This window comes from Epinephelus moara, chromosome 22, assembly GCF_006386435.1.
Source record: "Epinephelus moara isolate mb chromosome 22, YSFRI_EMoa_1.0, whole genome shotgun sequence".
NCBI lineage: Eukaryota > Metazoa > Chordata > Actinopteri > Perciformes > Serranidae > Epinephelus > Epinephelus moara.
In genome coordinates, this window is record NC_065527.1 from 9,361,811 (window position 1) to 9,384,620 (window position 22,810).

At 40.4% G+C, this 22,810-nt stretch overlaps 1 protein-coding gene across 3 annotated transcripts in view; it reads right to left on the reverse strand.

The window, feature by feature from the left end:
* Window positions 1–22,810, reverse strand: part of phf14 (PHD finger protein 14) — a 100,795-nt gene that overhangs the window by 57,943 nt on the left and 20,042 nt on the right. For 2 of the 3 annotated variants that reach the window (XM_050034251.1, XM_050034253.1), the window contains exons 6-14: window positions 22,103–22,214; window positions 20,480–20,617; window positions 19,769–19,915; window positions 19,259–19,529; window positions 17,422–17,528; window positions 13,768–13,863; window positions 6,628–6,734; window positions 6,168–6,299; window positions 2,621–2,783 (exon numbers count right to left, since the gene is read on the reverse strand). In XM_050034251.1, coding sequence (XP_049890208.1) covers window positions 2,621–2,783; window positions 6,168–6,299; window positions 6,628–6,734; window positions 13,768–13,863; window positions 17,422–17,528; window positions 19,259–19,529; window positions 19,769–19,915; window positions 20,480–20,617; window positions 22,103–22,214 — 1,273 coding nt within the window. The remainder of the gene's footprint in view (window positions 1–2,620; window positions 2,784–6,167; window positions 6,300–6,627; window positions 6,735–13,767; window positions 13,864–17,421; window positions 17,529–19,258; window positions 19,530–19,768; window positions 19,916–20,479; window positions 20,618–22,102; window positions 22,215–22,810) is intronic. The other variant, XM_050034252.1, reaches the window with a different exon arrangement.

Consider the following 22,810-nt stretch of genomic DNA (forward strand, 5'->3'; position numbering starts at 1 on the left):
ATCAGAAATCTGCTTAATCCCTGAGAGCTCCAGCAGGGTCCTCGGCACATGTCTGGGCCCAGGGTTTCCAAACCTGAACAGAAAAACACATTAACCCAGACTGCCACTGTGCTCCGACACTCGGCTATTTCCCCTCTAAGACAGATAGAGTGCAGAGAGTGGAGAAGTGGCTGAGACACTCCTCCTTTTCTTTGTTCATTTCTCTATTTGTAACAGAAACTGTAGTCAGGAGCAGCTTCGGTGGAATTGACTCTGCTGTGAGCATCCACAGCCACAAGAGGAAAGTTCCCCTGAGTCCCAGGTGAGTGGCACTGGGTCACATATTGACAGTGGAAAAAACAAAAGGGAAGTAAAAGACAGTCCCAGCCGCCCTCCACACCACCAAGCTGTCAGATATCAATCTGGAGTGTTTCTTGAGGGAGCGGGGAGGCTGCTCTGTATCGCAGGATCAGAGCATGGTCGGTACAGATAAGTAGGATCCAGTGAGGGATGGTGAGAGGGTTCTGTTCCCTCTCACAGCTGACACAAAATGTTACACTACGAGCTGACACAGTCCACATACTGTCGCGCTTTTATAGACAAAGAAAAAGTGGTGGTGAAAACAGCTAGAAGGTTTATGGCAACACTGTCGTGACCTACACAGCCTTAAAACTCTCGACCTGCATGAAGATCGACTTCTGTCATTGGTGCTTAACATCTGAACACTAATCTTGGGCGTTAATGAAACAATACACACATCTATTGTTTATTAGCTGTCTCATCATCATGCTTTACCAAGTCATATGTTAGGGTTATCCAATCCTGAACTGGAATAACGTTTTTTCTGTAGGCCAATCCAAAGTTAACCTTGCCTGGTTCCCTCGCCAAAAAGCCAATGGGTTTTTTTCCATTGGATTTTGGATTACTGCAGTTGAAAGTAAAATGCTTATCTTATGCTATAAACGAACCACACTATGCAACCTCACAAGCAAGGTATTTACTGACGTATTTTATGTCGTAGAACAAAACTTGAATATCTCTTAAGCTTGTGTCGACAGCAGACCTTATTTCAGGCATCTAACAAAAAAGTCATAAAAACAATAACCGACTTCACAACAAGGGAATTGGAAGTGTAAAAATAGTAACTAATTTCCACATTTTAAGACACATTCCTGCCCTGATCTATTCTATGATAAAATAACATGAGAAAAAAACTAAAGGCGTCTTGTATAGTCTTGTTGAATTTATATTACTCAGTAGGATGCCATCAAACTCAGTTTAAGAATGTTTAGCTACGTCTGCTAAATTATGTAAACTATGATTATCCATGACCACTGAATACTGGAAGGAAGTGGATTTCAAAACATGGAAAATTCAATGTAAGTATACATTTAACACGACATACGTTCCTTAGACCTTAGATAGACACATTGTAAGACATGCATGTGCAGCTTTTGGCATCGGCTTCCTTATTTTGGATACTGTCTGTTATTTTTGTGTCTTGTCTGTGTGATTTTGGGCATTAATCTGTTTTTATAAAACTACCTCTTTGTGTTTGTGATTTAGAAGACGACAATTAAAAGACAAAATATAAAACAAATTATAGCTAATTCTGGACAAATAACTGTTTTTCCATGCTATCAGCACTGACGCTAATATGTCTGACAATCAAGTGCTTTTAAAAAAGATTAATATTTCATGCTTATTTTGTTCACAATGTCTAGAGAGACTAAAATTTGGTTGTGCTATTGATGTTCTCATTTTATTTATTGTTTGATTTTAGTTAGTGCGTTCATGGGTGATAAAAAATTGCTCTTTGTGTTGTTGTCTTTTGCTAGCAATGTTGCCCGTTTGCAAAACCTGTGTCTCAGATATTTTACGACAGACTTGTTAAAAATGTAGCCTTTAACTGCTACTAAGTTTGGACTGTAAATTGTATTTGTGCAAATTTTTCTAGAGATTTTATCTTAATGACCATCAAGTGCACACTTCATTAATTTTTTTCATAACACCACTCCACCACAGAACCTCCACATCACTTTGTACAGTGGATGCAGACAATCAGTGCTTTGACTCTGCTCTTTCTGATGCTCTGATGCTTTGTTACCTCACTGAGCTGCAGACGGAGATTTTAGCAGTTTTTACTTCCTCATATTTCTATTGGCCTTTTCTATCTTTTAAAATACTTTCAAAACTAAAACACTGCCTAGAGACAATGTCTCTGCAGGGCAGTGGACCATTTTCATAAATCACTTTTAAAGGCTCGCTTTATTCACAAAAAACTGTAAGGGCTTCTGGAGTGTGTGATTGCACTAAAGTCCTTTCAATTACAGATGTTTATTCTCTGCTCACAGGAACACGTTATCATCTTGAGCAACTCTCTGATAATCTTAAGGTAAGTATGAATTTTGAAAAGGTCAACCCTTTCTCATTCTGTCTTTCATTTACATTTTATAGTTTCTATTGGTCATCACGGCTCTCAGTCAACTAGCAAAGATATCCAATTACGCATGTATAAAATAGCAGTTTAGTGTTAAATTGTGTTAAAGTGTTAAATTCTTGTTATTTGTGTATATGGTGATGGCTTTTAAAATAAACTTCTACTGATGACAATATAAAATTCCAGTGTGTCGATACACACCGTGCCTCTCACTTGATGTTTCTTGGGCTCCGGCGACATCTCCTGTGGGATGAATTTGATCGGTCCTTTGATCTGCCTCCTGGACCTCTTGGTGCCGTCGGGTAGCGTCTCCATGGCGATATCGGCCTCATCGCTGCTGGCCTGGTCACACTCGGAGCATTGCCTGAGGAGAAGGGAGAGAGCTCCTCTCACTGAACTGTATCGATTTTATTATCATAGACCCAAATCTTTACTGTAAGAAAAAAGGGTTTTCATAGTTTCTACTGAAAGGAGAAAAATATAAGCAACACAAGAGGGCTGAATAAAAAATATATATAGAGGGATATGTTTGATTTATTTCTGATAAAAAAAAATGTTCTTGTAAATTCCAATGTGGCAAAAACACATCCCCATTTACAGACAAGAGGAGTTTGACACTCAGTGAAGAGAAATCCTCAGCTTCTGGAATTGTTTCAGCATTTGAAAAAGTCCTTATCACAAGTCCTCGACAACACACAACCCCATTAGATGCTACTGATATTAACTGCGTCAGGTCAAAGTTAGACCTGAGATGGGTTCAGCTTCCAAAAACAAGCAGCTTTTGCCTCCACTGCATGTTGTACAAAAGCCCTGTAGTCTCTCTGGCTTCCTACGTGCACAACTGTGTAATTAGTGAGGACTCTGCGTTCGCACACTTTTATCATTCAAATGGTTTCTAATTTTCACCCAATAAAGCAAAAGAGCTTCATGCTTAAAATGAATGCTAAATGAATTACTCCAGTCACGGACAGATTGTGTTAGACAAACACAAACACGTCCTGTGTTGTAACACCAGCTGAATCTCTGCAATTCTTTCATTTACCAGAGAAAAAGGAAAAAGCTTCATTTTTTTTTCATCAAGCATGCAGCAAATATCTCAGAACTATCATATGTGAAAAAACAGATGCACTAAATCTCCTCTCTAGATAAGCAACTGCAGTAGTTGAGAGAAGAGACTGTGACATTTCCACCATCTCCGCATCCGTCATCTGATAATCCTGCTGCCACAGACTGGCCTCAAATGCCAGAACTAATATAAATAAACAAACTCTGGATCTGAATGTGTTAGTGCTCGCAGCAGGCAGAGAATGAATATGAGAAGGAATCCTGTTCATTCACATTATGAAGGTGTTTTATGAGGTCACTGTCAAGTAGGACTGTCATAAGTATTGATTTTTCTTTAAGTATTAGTTCTCTGTTTATGAAATAATGGATAAGCAGTTTGCTGTACAGTTCATACTGCGATGGCCCTACAGAGTCCTCAAACTTACCCATCTCTCACAATTTGATTTTCCAAGTGGAGCTATTATGCTGCCTGCGGTTCTGAAGTAAAATTCCCATTGATCTTTCCCACAGACAATGTTGTGTGTCTCACAGTTGGAGCACTTATACATCTTGTTTCAGCATTGAACTCTCGCAGTTAAATCGCTGGTACAAAAGATAAATAACTGGGTTAACTTGTTATTTGATAAACAGACAAAAGCCTGTGTACATAAAAACTTTGGGAAAGACACTAATTATGGCTCCGAAGGTCCATTTCAGGAAGAAACATCCAATCACAGAGCTTCAAATTCTGTTACAGGTGCCGCTAACGCCAAGCAAAACACAATCTGCTTTTCTTGGAAGAATTCTGAGACTATGGCGCCATGTTTTGTTCTCAACTGCACCAATGAAGCATTTCTGAATTTTCAGCTTTTCTGATTCACGCCTGTGGCTAGCTTCTTCTTCATATCAATGGCAGTCGAGGCTCATGTTTATTGCAGTACACAGACCTGCGCACCACAGCAAACTGACAGAAACAAAACTGCTTTCTCAGAAATTAAAGTTGAAATACTTACATTACATTGACGTAGCTGACGTGTTACAATGAGGACACTCACAGCACATAGGAGCAGAAATCATCCAAACTTGGTGAAGTACTCCTCAGCCGAATATTATAAAGGTTTAAAATTCTGCAAAATTAAGGGCGAACACTGCGACAATGTTGTTAGGTAATGTGACCCCAGATTCCCAGAGTATCGGTGTAGCCGTAGCTGTCGCTATTTCAGTGTGTTTATGTTCATGAAAGTTAATCGGTCACCTAAACATTTTGGTCACCAAAAAAACTCTTGCTTAGCGTTTGGTTGTACTTAAGTACTATTCAGACAGGATTAGTTTTACATAGGGATGTGGACAAATGTCAGTTTACCACAGGATGTCTGTAATATAAATGTCCGACTCGCACAGGACAAGAAAACTCCACCGTAATTCCACCAGAGATGGGAGTGGTAACTCGGTTTATGCCCTGGCGTCACCCCCCTGTCGGCATGTGTGTGCTACGTTGCTTCCTGTTAGCATCAGCTGAAGGATAATAATAATTAATGATTAGCCCAATATGAAATATTGCCCATGACCAGGATTGTGTGTACACAAGAATTAGCAATATGGATTTATATTAGGTCTACCTAACACAACCACAAGTCTCGTGGCTCTGAAAAGTGCTTTCTTCTCAACCTTTCTGATTGGTCTCCCACGTAGTGCTATGCCATCATTAGAAGAATGTCCACTATCACGACTGCTGACAACACCGAATGCTTCTGCAAATGCATCCATCATCGAAAACATGGTTGTAAACAGGACGTGACGAAATATTTACATACATTTTTACAGAGGATCGCGTTCACACAGGATTAATATTAGCCGAGGTATTTTCTCCGGACTGTTTCACAGAAGGTAAAAGTCGCCATAATGTTTACTGACATTATCTGTAATGATTACAGACATGGCGCGTTCGGACGGGACTAAAATCCCTGGTAAAAATTACTTTACTCCACCTCTCCACGTTAAACTAATCCCGCCCGAATAGGGCTTTACAATGAGGACACTCACAGCACGTAGGAGTAGACATCATCCAAATTTGGTTAAGTACTCCTCGGATGTTTAAATATTGCAAAGGTTTAAAATTATGCAAAATTAAGGGCAGGGCTGCTCTGCAAGTCTTGTCCAAACATGGTCACTTCTGGCACCAAAAAACAAGATGGCGAACGCCAAAATCCCAAACTCGAAAATGGGAGTCCATAAAGAAATGAGTGACGTCACTGTGGCTACGCCCATATTTAATACAGTCTTTGTTTTACTGCAGCTGCATATGTTCAGCTATTGACAGAAAAAAGATACATTCAGTGGCCTCTACCTGTCTTGTTCCTCTCATACCATCATGAGTGCCGTGTATAGTGGAACCTCTGCAGCCAGCAGGCGGTCAGGATTGAAAGTAGCACACTGAATTACAGGTATTCCTCCTGAGAAAGCTTGAACTGTGTAACCTTTCCTAACGGCCCTAAGGCAGTCTGAGTTTCTGCCTGTTTGTCAGGCTCACAGTGATTTTGTGGCCTGTATGAGTCCAGACAATACACCTTGTTGTAACTTCTCAGCCACTGACATTAATTTACTCTCCTTTGTTTTCAGTGGAGAGCTTTATGGTTCCATAGTTTTAGTATGTGTCCTTACAGCTCCCACCTCCCCACCCCCCACATGTCTCCGTGTCTCTCACCAGTAGCTGTTCTTGGTCTTCTTGGGCATGCGTGTTAATGGCGGCTCCAGGCAGCCCAGGTGGTAGTAGAGCTTGCAGGTATCACACAGCACCAGCAGATGTTGGTCCTGGTTCTTCTTACAGATGCCACAGCTGCAGGAAAACATATGAAAGACAACTTACTGGTGTTTTTGGAATGAGAAACAGCTGAAGCACATTGGTGAGTTACATAATTCAGTGGTGTCTGAGAAACTGTGTGACAGAGACACTTTCTATGTTTTCTCTTACAATATACAGAAGAATTTTACAGCAGATGTAAACTTACACACTCATTCCCAAATAGTCTTAAAACAGTGATGGATGTCTGAAATACAACATAATCAACACAACAGCATCCTGGTTTCTCTATCTTTATCATTTAACTTCATCTTTAATCCATCCTAATCTTTCCTCAGCATCTCTCAGGGCACTGAGTGTTCACCTGTAGAGGATTGCTGGCAGGCTGGATGACTTCCCTGGTGTTCCTCCCTCCTTCTTGCTGGGCTTCCTCTCCTTTGGGGCTTTCAGAACAGCTGGGGTGTTTAGTTTCTGTTAGAAAAAAGGTGCATAAATGTTTCAGCTATGAGCAGCAACATGTCTTACCAAAAGAACATGACTCTGTCCCAACCTATACCCGTACCCTTAATCCAGCTGTAAGACAGTTTTTAAAGGGATCAATTCTTTCTGTAGGAAGTAGCTTTCATTACAACCGTAACACAAAAGATGGTGGAGCTAATAATAATAATAATGATGTGCTTTCTTGCCCCCTTGGGTAAATCTGTCTGTTGTTATATATATTTAACACAGACACACACACACACAGGCACATGCATCAAATGCAGAGAGATGCTAGAATGACTGATTGCCACAGCAGTTAGGGGTTCGGTGCCTTACTGTACGTTCAAACCAACAGCGACCAGAGCTTCCAAAATGGCGGAAGTCATTAATTTTCAATGAGAGCCCAGCGTCTTGGGCGACCTGGTCGTCAGCCACGCATCTTGGGCGACTAAAGCGACTGGAGGGGAGTTAAAACTCGTTTAATTTTATGGTAATGAGCTCTGATGCGGTTCGGCGACAACCAATCAGAATACTGACGTGCTTCGATGAAGCAGGTCCCAGAGAACAAGCTATGTAACTTTGGTTCCCACAGCACACTTGTTCCGACAGTGGATATCGAGAAGTTTATTATTTGCGTTCGCACCCACTCAGTCCCGAGAAGTTTATTATTTGCGTTCGCACCCACTCAGTCCTTTATAATGTGTCGCTGTTCAGTTACAGAGACCAGAATAAAAAGAATGAGGCTTGGGACCACGTCGCAGAGGTAGTTGGTTGGTCTGGTGAGTTTTAAAGTGTGTAATGTTAGTAATAGAGGAGAGAATTGCAGGCTAATGTTGCGGCGTAGCATGAAAGTCTTCCTTGCTTGGTTTGAATGGTATGACATGTTTTCTGTTTTCATTGACCAAACATAACTTTCTGTTGGCCAACTATGAGCTTTCTGACTGGACAACAGCAAGCAGCAACTACGCTGCTTTCAAGCCAGTACTCCACTTTGCAGCTCCTTTATATTAGCAAGCACGATCAAACATTCGAATGACTCACGTGATGAGCGACTAGAGTGACCAAAGCTGCCACAAATATTTTGACAGTCCTGCTTCTTGGGTGTCTGCAAGAGACTTCGCCTTTTTGGAAGCTTCTGGTTTGAACGCACAGTTACACTAGGGCACCTCAGCAGTGCACAGGAAGTGAACTGGCACCTCTCTGGCCAGCAGTCCACACTCCATTCTTGGTTCATGCGGGGACTTGAACCGGCAACCCTCCAGTTCCCAAACCAAGTCCCAACGGGCTGAGCTACTGCTGCCCCCTCTTTCAGAGTAAAGTTAGACAAAGTTAAAAACAAGAAATACAAATAATATTAATGTATAATATTGTTGAATGTTGTGCTTTTTAAATCAAAAAAGAGTATCTGACATCCCACTCTCATTTTAGTGCTGACACATGCCTATATAGCAGGTAAGAGATTATGCATTTCAAAAGTCATTTACTGGCTTACAGGCTCAGAATGGTTTTCAAGTTTATCGCAGTTTTAGAAAGACATCCCAAAATCTCACAGATCTGTTTTGGTTAGCCGACTCACATAAAAAATCCGTTAATCTGTTAATAACAATTACTGTAGCCATTTTAATTTGAGCTAAAAATGACTTTGTGTTACAATCAAACGTTCATATATTTAAAACCAGCGTACTTCAGTGTATTTCAGTGTAGTATGTTACCACATCAGCTCTTCTGTTCTTGGATGGTTTAGTGTTCATGTTCAACTCATTTTGGTGGATAGTGTAACAGAAACATTTTGGGAACAGCTGCCATCTTCTTGAAAGTACAGTGCAATTACATCTAAGTAAGTTGTTTGTTCATCCAATAAGGTTTAGGAAGACTTAATTTCATTGTTACAGTAAAAGAGCAAACAATCAATCATCTAATAGTCTGTCCAATTTTACCAAATCTAACACATCCCAGAGAGAGAAGTGAAACTGTAGGCTAGTTTTGAAGCCAGAGTTAAGCTTGCAAACCAGCGACACTACATTGAACACCTGCTTTGTGTCGGCTGAGAGTTTAGACTGTCCAAATAAAAGGTGAGCCAAAGCAGGGCTGTAAAAGTTCCCTCACACCAGAGTTGTTTGGAGAAGCAAAGGGAACTTGTTGTATGTGGCAGCTGAAAAGAAGCATCAGACAGCCAGTTTATTCTCCCCTGTATCTCAGGTGCATTGCTGCCACGCAGGTTAATTAGAAAACTTATCTCGTAGGGACCGAGTCTGTCACTAAACAGACAAGGTTTCCCCTGAGGAAGCTCTAATCTGGGCGCGCTCGCTCTGCCTGCGGCGCCGAGGGAGCATCCCTGCGGGGAGGCCTGATAGATGGGGGGACAGGGTGACCAAGGCACAAGGGGCTGTTGGGGCTATCTCCTCAACCTGGACTGCAGCCTGCCTGCATCTGACCACGAGGAAGTGTCTCTACTGCCGATAAGGGCCAGTTTCAACATTGTTAACATGCTTTATCAGACAGATGAAGAAGTTTAAAGGCGCACATTATAAATAGTGAGTGGAAACACAGACAAGCTTCTGGCTCCCTGCCTCACTGCTGTGTCCTCTGGGGAAACTCAAAGCATCAATACGTTACAGCGCAGGAGCAAATGGGGCACTTTCTGCTGCTGAGCATTTTCCTCATATTCAATACAGTAAAACAATGAAGTTGTGGCACAAAACGTTGTTTGTAAAAGCTCTATAAAGGCAGGTAAGAGCCTTCATAATAACAGCAGCCACTCTCAACAAAGTCTAAACACAATCAATCGGAGCTGTGGTGCGTCGTGATTCCATTTTTTTTACCTTTTATCTCAGACTTTTGATTCTGATTTGTCTTGGCTAAAGGAAAAGCCTTCTGCAGGCTGTCTCCTTCCACCAGTCAGCAGAACAGCCAGCTGTTTTAAACTCAGTCATGATGTTTATGTTCAGTAAGCTACATTCACTCAGCATAAGTTTTACAACAACTGAAGGAAGCCCATCCGTTCTGTCATTACGCTCATATTTGCAACCTTACCAGTCTCCAACAACTCAAACCTCAAAGGGCCCAGGCTCACAACCAAGCAGACCACAGACTTACAAAGTTTAGGGCTGAAACTATTAGTCAATTCATCGACTAGTTGATTCACAAAAAAATTAGCTGTCAACCATTTTGACCAATGAAAGGGCTGGCTCAGGCTTGCCTTGTACCAGCCCCTAGTCTGCCGGGGGACCTCCTATGTTACACCGAGCCACTTTTCTCTTTCTCTCACTCTCGTCGGTTTCTGAAAAGTTGGTTCTTCTTCATTTGCGTTTCAACATTCAGGTCCTATTACTGCATATCACTAAATTGGCTTAACTGCATGTCACTAACTTGGCTTCTAATCCGGAGCCTTAGTGCTCCACTGTTACGCAGGTTAACTAGTATTGCAGCTATGCCTGGAAATTATAATGGGCATGTTTTGTTTTTCTGATTTTTGTTTTCTGGCCAACTTATAGATTCATTGTAAAATTAAGATGAAAATAATCGTAACCTGCAGCCATGTTAGTGTGCTAACGTCAGCTGAAGTGCATTATTCTTTCTCTGGGCTGAGAGATTATTTAAATGTTCCACCATTTTACTGAGAAGATGTGATCCACTGATTCCGCTACATAATCTGGTATTACCACTCACCTTCAACTTCATCTTCATTCAGAGACCGGTATCTATTCCTTTTTGTTTTATTAAATTCCCTTCATTTCATGCAACAGATTACGTGTGTGACTTTTGTGTAATTCCTGGTTATACTGTTGCATAATCACATTCCATTCTGCACATTATAATATTTTACCCTATCTTGGAGATAATAACCATACTTGTACATAATGCTGTGGTAAAGGTGTAGCAGAGAACAGAACATTAACTAACAGATACTTCAACACTTGTGACTCAGGTGCAGAATGATTTATTGAGGATAGTTTTAGTGCAGCTGTGGACTCCAAGGCCAAGGCCCTTCAATGTTTCAATGCTGGAGCAAAAACCAGCTGTGTGCATTGCCCAAGCCTACAAACAGTCACTTGTTTAAGACTGATTCAGTGATGCTCTTGGCCTATTGGTCGCCCTTAGCGCCCTCATAGCACCTTCAGCTCCGAATTGTGCCAGACAGATGTACCAATTTATCTGACAACATCTGTATCGGCTGATATTCACCTTGTTGACTGCCATTGGCCTAACAGCAAACAAGATGACACTAAATGATGGCAGTGGACGATGTTTTCTGTTGTGTCACATTAGTTTTGTGCAGGCTAAAAAGTAGGGCTTGAGAGTACAGGGTATATGCAGGAATCGTGAGATTAATTTCAGTACCTTTTAAAGACTTTTTTAAGACCTTCCAAAAAAACCTTAAGACCTCATCGCCACTTCAAGCTGTCCTTAGCAGCAACGCATCTTTAACTTACTAAACAGTTGTAGTTTGCAATTAAATCTATGGAGCACAAACATACAACAGAACTCAGATAAGATGAGAAGGATTTTTTTATTGTCTTTTGCTCCTCTGATTGGCGCCTGGAGGTGCGCTGTCGCGTGATGTCGCACAGGTACGCGCACGGCGCCGGGTGGCAGTCCGAGTGTGTCTACCTATACATCGTTGTTTGTAATAGTTGTGAGGAGGAAAATAAATTATACATTCATGGATACTTTTTGTCAAAGCTTGAATGCCAAGAAAATTTAATACTTAATAAAATCGCGATTAAGACTTTTTAAGGGCCTTCATTTTCCGACATTTGATTTATCAACTTTTAATACTTTTTAAGACCCCGCAGACACCCTGGAGTAACAACATCCCAGGGACAATAGAAAATGTTTTTGTTACAAACAGAGATCTTCCCCGTGATGCCTTCAGGACCACAGGATGCAGTAAACTCACTGTCGGTGCATCAGTTTCCTGTTGTTTCCCTAATTATGACACATTTTAAACAACAAAACCTTGTTAAAAATCAGCAGGAGGAGAGCTAGTTAATGTTAGGTGTTAGGTGTTAGGTGTTAGGTGTTAGCAGCCAGTGGCCGGAGCTAACAGCTAACAAAGGTTGCGCTGAGTTACATTAAGATGCGGTCAGAGTATTGGGCAGGGGTAAATTATAACGTTCTCATGATGTGTTCAAATGTAATAAAAATGGCGTTTTTGTCGAGAAACTTGAATAAATACAGATGTTTAAGGAGAAATGTGTTGATGTTTTCACAGCAATGTAAGACAGATATTAAAGAGGGAAATATGATGCATTATAAACAGTAAAAAGGTCTTCGAAGCAGTTTTTAAAAAAGATGCTTTTCATGTGAAAAGTTACATGAAAGCTTATCTCATGCATCTGTGTGATTGAATTTGTGATTGTGTAATGAAGGGCTGAATGACTTCAAAACAGTTCAGGTATTTGTTTTATAATGAAGAAGTTTCCCTGGTACAAAATGGGGTATATGTAACGACAAAAACAAACACTGATATTGGCTTATTGGCCATCGGCCTAATTGTTATTTTCAGCATCTGTATAGGCTTTTCCAATCAGTGCATCCCCTATGCAATGAGCTTGGATCCCTGATATCTGCTTGCAGGTCTAGTTGTCAATTACATTTCTGTTGATTGACACTAAACTGTGACATTTATCGCTGTTACAACAGCTGCCAACAAGTAGCTGTTTGAGCCTCACAGCATTTTATAGAGGCCGGTGGTAGTGGAGTGTTTTCTTGTGAAGTTGCCAAGAGCGCTAAACTTCCAGGAGCATCAGGAACAAAAGCACTGACTGTGTACTGGAAGAGGGATGAGAGTCCCAGTTGGGGACATCAATAATTTCGGCAAATGCGCGGGCAGGATGACAAATAGGAGATGAAAATGTGGCAGATAGATGACACAAAAGCATGCGGTGCTGTGACTGATGTTGCTACTTAAATCGTGCGTGTTCATAATTAGGTGATTTATGGTGGTCATTGCAGATTCACTGCCAGTCTCCTTCTAGTTCCTGTCCATTCTGCTGCCTCGCCACTGCATTAACATCATTTGACCATTTATCTACACGGCTCATTCTCTCCACTACCATACTTTTAATAAGGCTTTTTATGGATTTAGCTGGTACTTATATACATAAAACCCCAAAGGAGTGACTCTGCTGTGCCAGGCGCCACACTGGGTATGATATAAATTTTCTTGAATAATTTAGGTGAAGGGTCAGAATTAGCTGCATCCTTTATCTTTGAGGTCAAGACACAAGTTATTGTTGTGACCAGGAATCTAATGGGGAACTGTTACTGCTGATATCAGAGCGGAGTGGTCGTGGAAGCGTAGCAACCATCCTCTGGTTTCCCACCAGGTAATAATGTTATTCTGTCAGCACTTTTGCTGTTGTTAGTGCTATTTACATAGCATACAGATACTTAAACAACATATTAATTAATTTATGTATTTACCTAATTTATTAATTTGATTATTTATTTCATGATGCCTCTTTTACTTTACACCAAACACTTCAGGTCTCCATATTCATGTGACAAAAGTGTAACGTAAAAAACAGATTTACTTTTTTCTAGGGGACATTCTCATAATGAGTTTGTTTGTAAATTCAAGTTTTAGTCTGTTTCAAGAAAAAAACAAGCGCTCTCAGTCCTGTTTTGTAGATTGCGCTTCACATTTATTGAACAACCCATCAGCATTAGTGGCACATCTTGGTCGCCATAGGAACGAGAAGCGGTAGACGGCTTTTACTTCCCCACAGTCAGATCTGACTTCATTGCAAATGACAGGTCAATCAGTTAGTGCTAAATGAAAGGATTTTATAAAAAGCAGGGTTATTACAGACCGCAGTATCACCGCGCAGGTTGCTACTCGCAATCTGGATAACTCTCCATCACAAATCATTGTCACGCTAAAAAAGGAAATCTATGAGCAAGAGTGTTCTGTAAACTTTCTCAACAGCTAATTTGTGTGTGGAAAGCAGGATGGTTGGAAGTGACGGGAGAAAGAGGAGATGGTGTGTGTGTGAAGAAGCAGTAATGGTGGTGGTACCTGGCCCAGGATGCCCCCCAGCAGAGTCCACATGGCCTGGCCCTCACTCCGCAGCTCTCCGTTCACATTCAGCAGCTCTTCCAGGGACTCACAGAGCTGCGGCAGAGAAGAGGAGAGGAGACAACATAAGGCGAAGGCATCACAGTTTCTGCCCCCGTAGCACGCACTCACCCACACACACACACAGATCTTCTACAGCATATAAATTATACAAGTCCCTACTCAAACCCATTTGAGGAAGATATAAAATACTTTCAAGTCAAAAGGCGCAAGTCCAAGTGAAGTCACGAGTCATTGCTGTTCGAAGTCCAAGTCAAGTTGTGTCTGTTTTGATTTTGTCATGTTGAGTTTTAAGTCCTCAAATTTGTCTCTTGTTTGCTTTAGTCTGTAGCTATCAGAAATATCAAAATAAATATTTGTGGTTTTGGTGGAGGATGCTTTCTAGAGCTAATTTCTTGACAAACAGTCACAGTATGTTGCTTGGTTACCACCTTGTCTGTACAGTGACCTACATTATAACAAGACCTGTGCTCACTGTGTGCACTGTGGCCAAAGATGCTGCACATGTGCATCAACCAGCTGCAACACATTGTTTTAACAGTTCTGTCTGTGTGTGGATTAAACACATGAGATATGGCGCTTTAATTAATGAACTTCAGAGGTGTCGTAGGTGTATCTTTAAATGTCAGACACTCAGCCTAGCTATTTCTCCCCATTCCCTGTCTTTATACTGAGCGAAACCAACCTCGTCCAGACTCTGGCTTTGAGATGAAAGTAGTATCAATCCTTTGTCTTATTCTTGGAATTAAAGCAAATACACATTTTTCCAGAACTCCTGTAACCTGCGACTGTCTTGGATTTGTAGGGAAAAAGGTAAATTGTGTTTGTTTGTTTCCCTTTGAAACCTGGAGCGGCATCAATTTCTTTCATGCTGCTTTCAATCAACTGTTCTAATCAACTATTAAAATAATCGTAGACTATTTTAGTAGTCGACTAATCGGTCTGAGTCATAGTTAAGTACTATAAAAGTACCCCAAAATACTCTTATTGTAGCTTCTTACTTTCAAATATTGGCAGCTTTACACACTCTCCCATGACGGTGAACTAAAACCCTTTGGCGTGAGTACGACATAAGACATTAGATGACATAATTTTGGGGTTTGGGAGAGACAGACCGACATTTTTCAGCACTTTAACACATTTTTCGATAGAATAATCGTTAGTTGCAGCCCTATTTCAGACACCTTTCGCAAGTATGTAAACCTACGAATCTTGAGCCAATGTGTGCGATTTCTTTCAAACTCATGGGGGAAAAAAGGCAATAAGCATCTTGGAAAGAAATGTCCCACAAATTGCAAAAAAATAATAGACTACAAAATTATTTAAAAACAAAATAACAACTGGGGAAAAAAGGAAAAAGCTAGGGAAAAACTATATTCATAATTACTATTATGACATATTTGTTTCTTTTTTTAACTAAATTTCATGTTTTGAATTTTCTCTTTTGAATAATTACTTGGAATTATTTTGGGTCATTGATTCTTTCCTTGCTCACTGCCTTCCTTTCATGTTTTTGAAAGAAATCAAACCAATTTGCTCAGGTTTCAAATTAAGGGTTAAAGGCAGCAAGCAGAAATGTTAAATAAACAGTAATGTTATTCTGTTATTTTGTGTCTTTAAATTAGGTTTTCTTACATCTGGATCAGAACCTGGAAGCTCTGCTTTCACTTTTCACTCCCTAGAGCTCAATTAAGTTTACTAGACTTGCTAACCATCCAGACAGTGGAGAAACACACTGCACTGATCCTTCTTATTTTGTGTATGCAATGTAAAAGACGGTCAATCAAAATCATATTTAATAAACAGCTTCTCCCGAGCTTTGGTGGAACAGCAGTGGGACAGGTCACAGTTTGGATGACTATAACCCAGCCTTATAATCATTACAATGTGCACGGCTGCGCCACTAATGTTGCCGTAGGTTCAATTCTGCAGTCAGTGCAACTGGCTAATGTTAACACTTTACATGATCTGCAAGAGTTGAGCCTTGTGTCATAAAGTAAACCTCGTACTGGCCTTTACTACGATACATCAGTCAAAGCCAGACTAGTAATGACATCCCCCCACTGGCATTTTCTCCAAGGCCAAAGTCATGTAAGAGCAACTCATGCAGTGCAATTAGCAACACACACTCCATTAATAACGCTTAACACGCACGGTAGAAGACTGAACGCAACATTAACTCTTGTGACTTTTACTCTGCTGCTGTATTCCCTTCCTCGTGTTGACAGATGGAGCGGGAGCCTCTTCAGAGGTCACATGTTTGAGGAGACGAGAGAAAGGCTCACACAGGATTCTTTTTTTTTTTTTCAATCACGCAACATGGTAAGTCCATATCTAATATGGTGACATACTTGTACAAGCTAACGTGAACACTGTCCATAAAAAAAATGAGGTCATAAATGAAGTAGGAGGGTCACCTACTTTATAAAAAGTACAGTTTTACCAAATACAACTTGAAACTCACATATTGATTGCATTTTTTGACACATTCTCTCACTAAATTATTTGCTTTAATCTTGCACTTTTAACTGAACACATGTAAAACCACCGCTGATGCTGACACTGTTGCACTGCTGAAAGGTAGTTCAGCTAGCTGACAGCAACAAGAAACATTACAAAAGACATGCCAACTGTCAATGTAAAGACATTAGGGGTGTAACGATCAACTGATTTGGATCGATGTATCAATTCAATGATCAATGGTCCATTACCATCAACGCAAAGTGAAAACATTGTCATTCCCATAGCATCTACACATCACACCTGCTAAAAAATCATTGCCACTGTGAGCGTGTTAGCATGCTGATGTTAGCAGTTAGCTCAAAGCACTACTGTACGTCAAACAGCTGCTAGCATGGCTGGAGACTCTTAAGGCCTTCGCACACCAAGTCCATATTTTTCGACTGAAATTGTTGCACGTTTAAATAAAAATTTGACCTCACTTTGCATCAAACGCGTTTTTAAACTGACTCCGAAACATTTGTGCATCATTTAAGTTTTTAGAACAGGTTCGATTTTATGTATTTTTTCACATCCATCCGAATCTTTTAGAAAGAAAAATTAGTGGAAACATAGGGAGGTGTGTCCGTCTTGAAATCTTCCATGACAAAGAGATGGTGACGTTTATCCTATCCAGAAATGCACAACTGCAATGATGATGCTCAGAGCACAGCGCAGTTTAATAGCTGCACAGTATCATTTCATAAATCAGGTAGCCGTGGTGCTGAAAAGATTGGAAGAGAGTGGCAACATCCTAGCAGAGAGGTAAGGGAGCAAATATGTCTTTCCATTTTGCCTCGTACTGCAAATTTTCACAACAATTAAAACAATAAATGCATCGGACTCAGTGTGAAAAACACATACGTGGTGTGCAAAGGCCTTTAGTCTTGCTATAATTCTATTGTCACCCTGATTTTGCATCATGGATTTTTTTCAGATTTACTAACTTTAGATAAATAAGATTAAACCCCTTTTTTTAACATAAAACTGAAGATAATAAGCCTGAAACATAACCTAATATATATTCATTCATTCATGAACCAGCCCGTCCCCAGAAACAACCCATTCTCTGTGAGTGTGGATTGTGCTGCTCACCTTGTTGTACTCCACGTGCAGTTTTTCTTGCTCGCTCTCCAGCTTGTCTTTTAAGTTCTTCTGTTCGGAGATGTTGTCCTGGATCTGGATCATTCGCATGTTCCGCTCTGAATATCAATGGGAGGAAAATCAATAGCACGATCACAATCTATATACAGGAAAAAGCACATGAGAGAGTGTACTGATGGCAGATAGGCTCTCCGCTGCAGGCTAATGGAGTATGCTCTCAAGGTTACTGGTGTGGTGTCTCACACATCTGGCATCACAATCATTTATTTGGGGAGAAAATGCCTTTACACAGCATTCACACAATAACTTAAGCACCCTGTGCACCAGTGTGGAGGTAAATACTACAACCCTTTTAGCTTTGTTGAAGTTACAATCATGATACCACATATCATTACTACACTTTGGATCTAAAAAAAAAAAACGGATAATATAAAGTTTCTTCCTATAATTTTTTTTTATGCTTTAAATGCATATCTATAAATTACAGCAGCAGAGGACATCCATAAGAGGGGATGTTCGCAAATACAGATAAGCATTACATCTTAAGCTCAGTGCTCTTCCTCAGGCAGCTCTGACAGAGAATGAAGGAAGAGAAAAGAAAAACAGTTAACTGGCAACTATTTTGATCATCAAATAATCATTTTAATAATAATACATTTTATTCATATATTGCTTATTATAGTACTCAAAGACACTATAGAAATGATCATAACATAGAATACACTAAAATACACACAACATTCACACATTTTAAACCTTTTTTTTTTTTTAAAAGTAAAAAGTAAAAAAAGTAGTAAAAGTAAAAAACATGATCAGGGTTAACTGTTAATCATGGCGTCACCAGCAGTTAAAGCTGAATGAGTGGCAATGCTTGCTAGCTCACCCCAACTGTGGTGCACAGTACAGAACAGCCAAAGCTAATGAGGACTGGAGGGTGAGCAGTGGGCAACATGTTTCCACATGTTTAAAAGGCTTGCCAGCTGTCTGTCAGCAAAGGCAAATAAAAAAATAAAAGGCAATACATTTACATGACAAACCTCTGAATCTCTAAATCCAAATCTCTAAATGGAAAGCACATTGAAATAGGTATTTCATTTTAGTCTGGTGCTCCATCTGGTGAGTTTCAGTCCCAGACTAAAAGGAAAGCGTCCTTTTGTATTTCAGCAGTTACTACCAGTTTATGAGCGTTCAAAATCAACCAAAACTAATACCTCTATACATAAAAATAACCTGAATAGCTTTAGATTTCTGGACTGTAGGTCGAATAAGACACACCATTTAACAATGTCACAGGGCATGTGCCGCTATTTTCTAACATTTTATTAACAAAACAATCCATTAATCGAGAAAATAATGGGCAGATTCATCATCAATGGAAAAAATTGTTAGTTGCAGCCCTAGCACATGGATGTGCATGCATTTTATTTAACTAATGACCTCTGGGGGGGGCTCTGTAGGCTTCTGATCGTAGTGCATACTTGTTCATTTATTCATTTATACATTGATTTCACTAAAAAGGAGCTTCCAAGTTGTTGTATTCTGGACTAATCTGGAAGAACTTCCCCGTCCATTCAGACATGGACGTGTCTCTACCAACTGTTACACAAAAATAACTGGTAAAGAAATAACGGCAGGAAAAGAGTTAATGGTTCTTAGTTGATTCTAAAGGTTAGATTAGATCAATAGTATTTGGAAATACTAGTTTATTTTTTGTCATTCTTTAACTCACTTTCCCTCTTTAAGTGTTTAATATATATTTGTATATATTCTGAGAATAATAAAGCAACACAGTTGCAGTGACTGAAGCTGAAAATACAAGTTCCCTCACCCAGGTAGTAGTTGACGAAGTCTGCTGTGAGGGCAGGCTGTTTGTGCTTCCTGCGTCCGTCCAAGCTGGCGTTGGCATCAGATGTGTCCACGGGGAAAATGTCAGTGCTGATGCCCATCAGCTCTGCCTTCCTCATCAGCTTCCTGATGGCTGAGGCACTAGAGGTCAGCGGCCGTGGCAGCTTCTCCCGGGGCACCCACGCCTGAGGCCGAGTGTTCCTGGACAGCTCTGCTTTTGCCCTGTACTGCTGCAGGCGGGTAGTGATTCGGGCCTGCCGGCGGGAGACATGCATGTTTACGTACTCCCAACAGAATCAAATAATAAATAGTGATACTTATATATCAAACTGTGTGCCGCTCAACTCATCTCATTCCTGCCCTAAATATAATCCTAATTGTAATCCAAGACTGAAGAAGTAAACATTAGCTCATCTTTTAAGTCACATGAGCACATTTGAATAGAGACACAATAACATGTTAACAGTTGTAGATATGTGGCTATTTAACTTACCTGAGCCTCAGGGGTAAGCTGTTTCTCTCTCTCCTGCAGAGACACTTTACAGTAAGACTGCAAGGCCAGATAATTCTTCCTTTTCCACTTCCTGTCAAAGCGGTCTGCATGTTGTTTGCAGTACGCAAAAAACGGATCAGCAATATCCTGAAGAGACAAAAACAGACGCATGCATTAACTATGCATTCTCCATCCCTCGCTCTGTCGCAGGAGGAAAAAATACAAAACGCAGAGGCAGTTTTTCCAGCTGCTGGCCTTCTGGAAACATTTAAACCTAATTTGTTGCTATGGATGCTATCAGCATGTTGACTTGTTGATAGGAGGCTTTTTGTGCGATTGAGTGGATTAAGTGGTTTGCAGTGGGCAGGCACTTCTCTGGATGCTTATTTGGGCAGAGGCAGGTGATTTCTGGTGCATAAATGAACTGTCCAGCAAAATGGACACTGTCAATGCTCCAGTTCTTGTTGAATACTCACACAATACATCACAAGTCATCCTGTAAAATAATGAAGCTGAGGGTATCATACAATTACAATTTCTTCACTCAAAATTCCTGAGCTGACTGAGTTAGCTACCCAGCTAGCTTGGTGAGCTAAAGGGGATGGGAATGTGTCGTCATTGACAGTGAGTCAGCCATTTTTGAAGGATAAGTGTAAGAGTGCCATCCACAGTTCACAACTCTGGTCTTTCACCCCTTAGAAATGTACTCACCTCCTCTGCTGCAGCCTCAGACAGGAGTCCCTCCCTCTGTGCACAGGTGACATGGAAATAGGAGCGACACATTCCTGCATCACAGCTGATGCACACACCGGTCCTTGCAAAGCGAGCGTCCTCACAGAAACTGCACTCCTAAATGCAACAGAATACAACAAGATAACTTAAAGTTGTAGCAGCATTAAGGAGAAAGCGAACACTGGTCACTGAAGGCAATGACTCCAGTGGCACTACAGTGTGTTAAAGCTCCTGTAGGCAGTTTAATTCTAACAATTAACACTGAGCTCATTGTTATTCAACAAGTCTGAGAGAACACTAGACCACTGCACCTCTGTTTAGCTGTTTTTCAGACTTATGAAACTCTAATCACGGGTCATTTTCAGAGAGAGCAGCTGTCAGTCAGGTCAGTTATTGCTTGTGAACTGTGGTCAAAATGTCAAACTAGGCAGCGCAGATCAAATATAAATCAAGATTCTGTTGCTGTTTCATCTATTTCTCGTCTCAAATGTTTCAGGAACATATTTTAGTGTACTGTAAAGCTGTAAAATGAGAGTTTGTGACCTGGCTGCCATGTTGAAAACAGTCAAGCTAACACAAGACACTGCCCACACGCTGGACCAACTTTTTCGTTTTACGGCTAAACAATGCACTTACATATGTTTCTGAAAACATTTGACCGACATTTCAACTGCTTTCACATCATCGCATCAAACAACAACATCAAGCAACACTTATTTATATACAAACTACTGTAAAAACTTGCATATCAACTTACACTTCAATTATTTTTGGACACTTATAAATGCAAAACAACTCTCCTGCACTTACACTTCAACCGTTATTTCAAGGGCAAAACGACAGTTCAACTGCTTTCATTGCTTACACTTGAACGCTTTTAACGTCAACTGACAATCCCACTTCCTGAAGCTCTCACACTGACATTTCAACTGCTTTTATCTTTTACTCTTCACCTAAAGTTCAACTTAATCTCATTCTTCAAACAAGAGTTCAACTGTGTTCGGTGATTTTAAGTGTTTTCAGCACTTTCACTTCACTTGAGACTTCAGCTCATTGCGGTGATTAACCTTCAACTGACACCTTAACGCCTTTTAATCCTAACACTTCCACTGACACTTCGAACCCTTTCAGTGCTTTGATTCCTGAAGTGCCTCAGCTTCAAATTCATGTCTTATACAATGCCTCACAAGCAAAAATTAACATTTTTAAACAGTCTTTGAAAAGTTACACTTTAAAGTGTTTTCAGTGGAAGTGAGAATCCTAAATTTTCTTCAGAGAACTGGCATTTTGTTTCAAAATTCTCAAAAATGGTTTGTATAGCTGTTCAGTTTCAAAAAATTTCTCCTGGGAGAAAGAAGGCGTCCATTAAAAATGGTCTCCGAAAATGTTACAGAGGGTATTACGGCCCTGGTTCTCACTGACAACAACTGAGCAGAAATGATGATGAAACATAATCAGTATGTTTGGATATACATTCAGGATACACCGACTGAACACAAAATCCAAAAAGTAGCTCCTGCAGGGTGTTCATCATGTGAGTAAAACCTAAATCCACATGAACCTTCAATCCAGCCTGCATCAATATGTAAAGAGAGTACTTGCCTTGGCCCCGTATTTTGAATAATTCATCTCTGTGAGCGTCACCGGTCGTAGTTTATCGATGTCTCCAAATGCTACTCCGGGAACGTAAAGTGCACAAACCACATGCACCCATCTGGAAATGAAGAGGAGGGAAATCTGATTGGCTGATAAACTAGCTTGTTGAAGAGAAAAAACAAAACAAAAACTACAACACATTAGTATGAAGATCATGCCCTGAGAATGTTTCAAGATGAAAAGTAGTTTTAAAAAAGGTGACATTTAAAATGTATTGATTTCTGGTCACTGACTTCAAGCAGCGCCATCAAATTGATTAAAATCTATGGCTGTAGTTATTTTTGCATTTAGTGTAGTGAATTACTGCAGACAATAAGAAACTTCATATCATGAAATTGGCTGCAGTGACTTGCTCAGACACATCAAAAAGAAATGGATTCATAGATTTATGTAGCCCCAGACTCTAGCTATAGTTTGGTGTGACACAATTTCAAATGCGGACTTTAGGGAAGAGAATCCGAAGTCCAATATAAAGATATCCATCTCTAGCAAGCAACCGCTTCACAGTTTAATTTGCTGTGTTTTTCATGCTCTAGTGAAGTAGTAAATTCGGGTGCAGCCTGGCTGAGGAGCACTATCAGCGATAACGTGGCTGAAGTCTCCACGCTTCACATAACACACTCTTTTCTCTCACTCCTTTTCTTCCTCTATCTC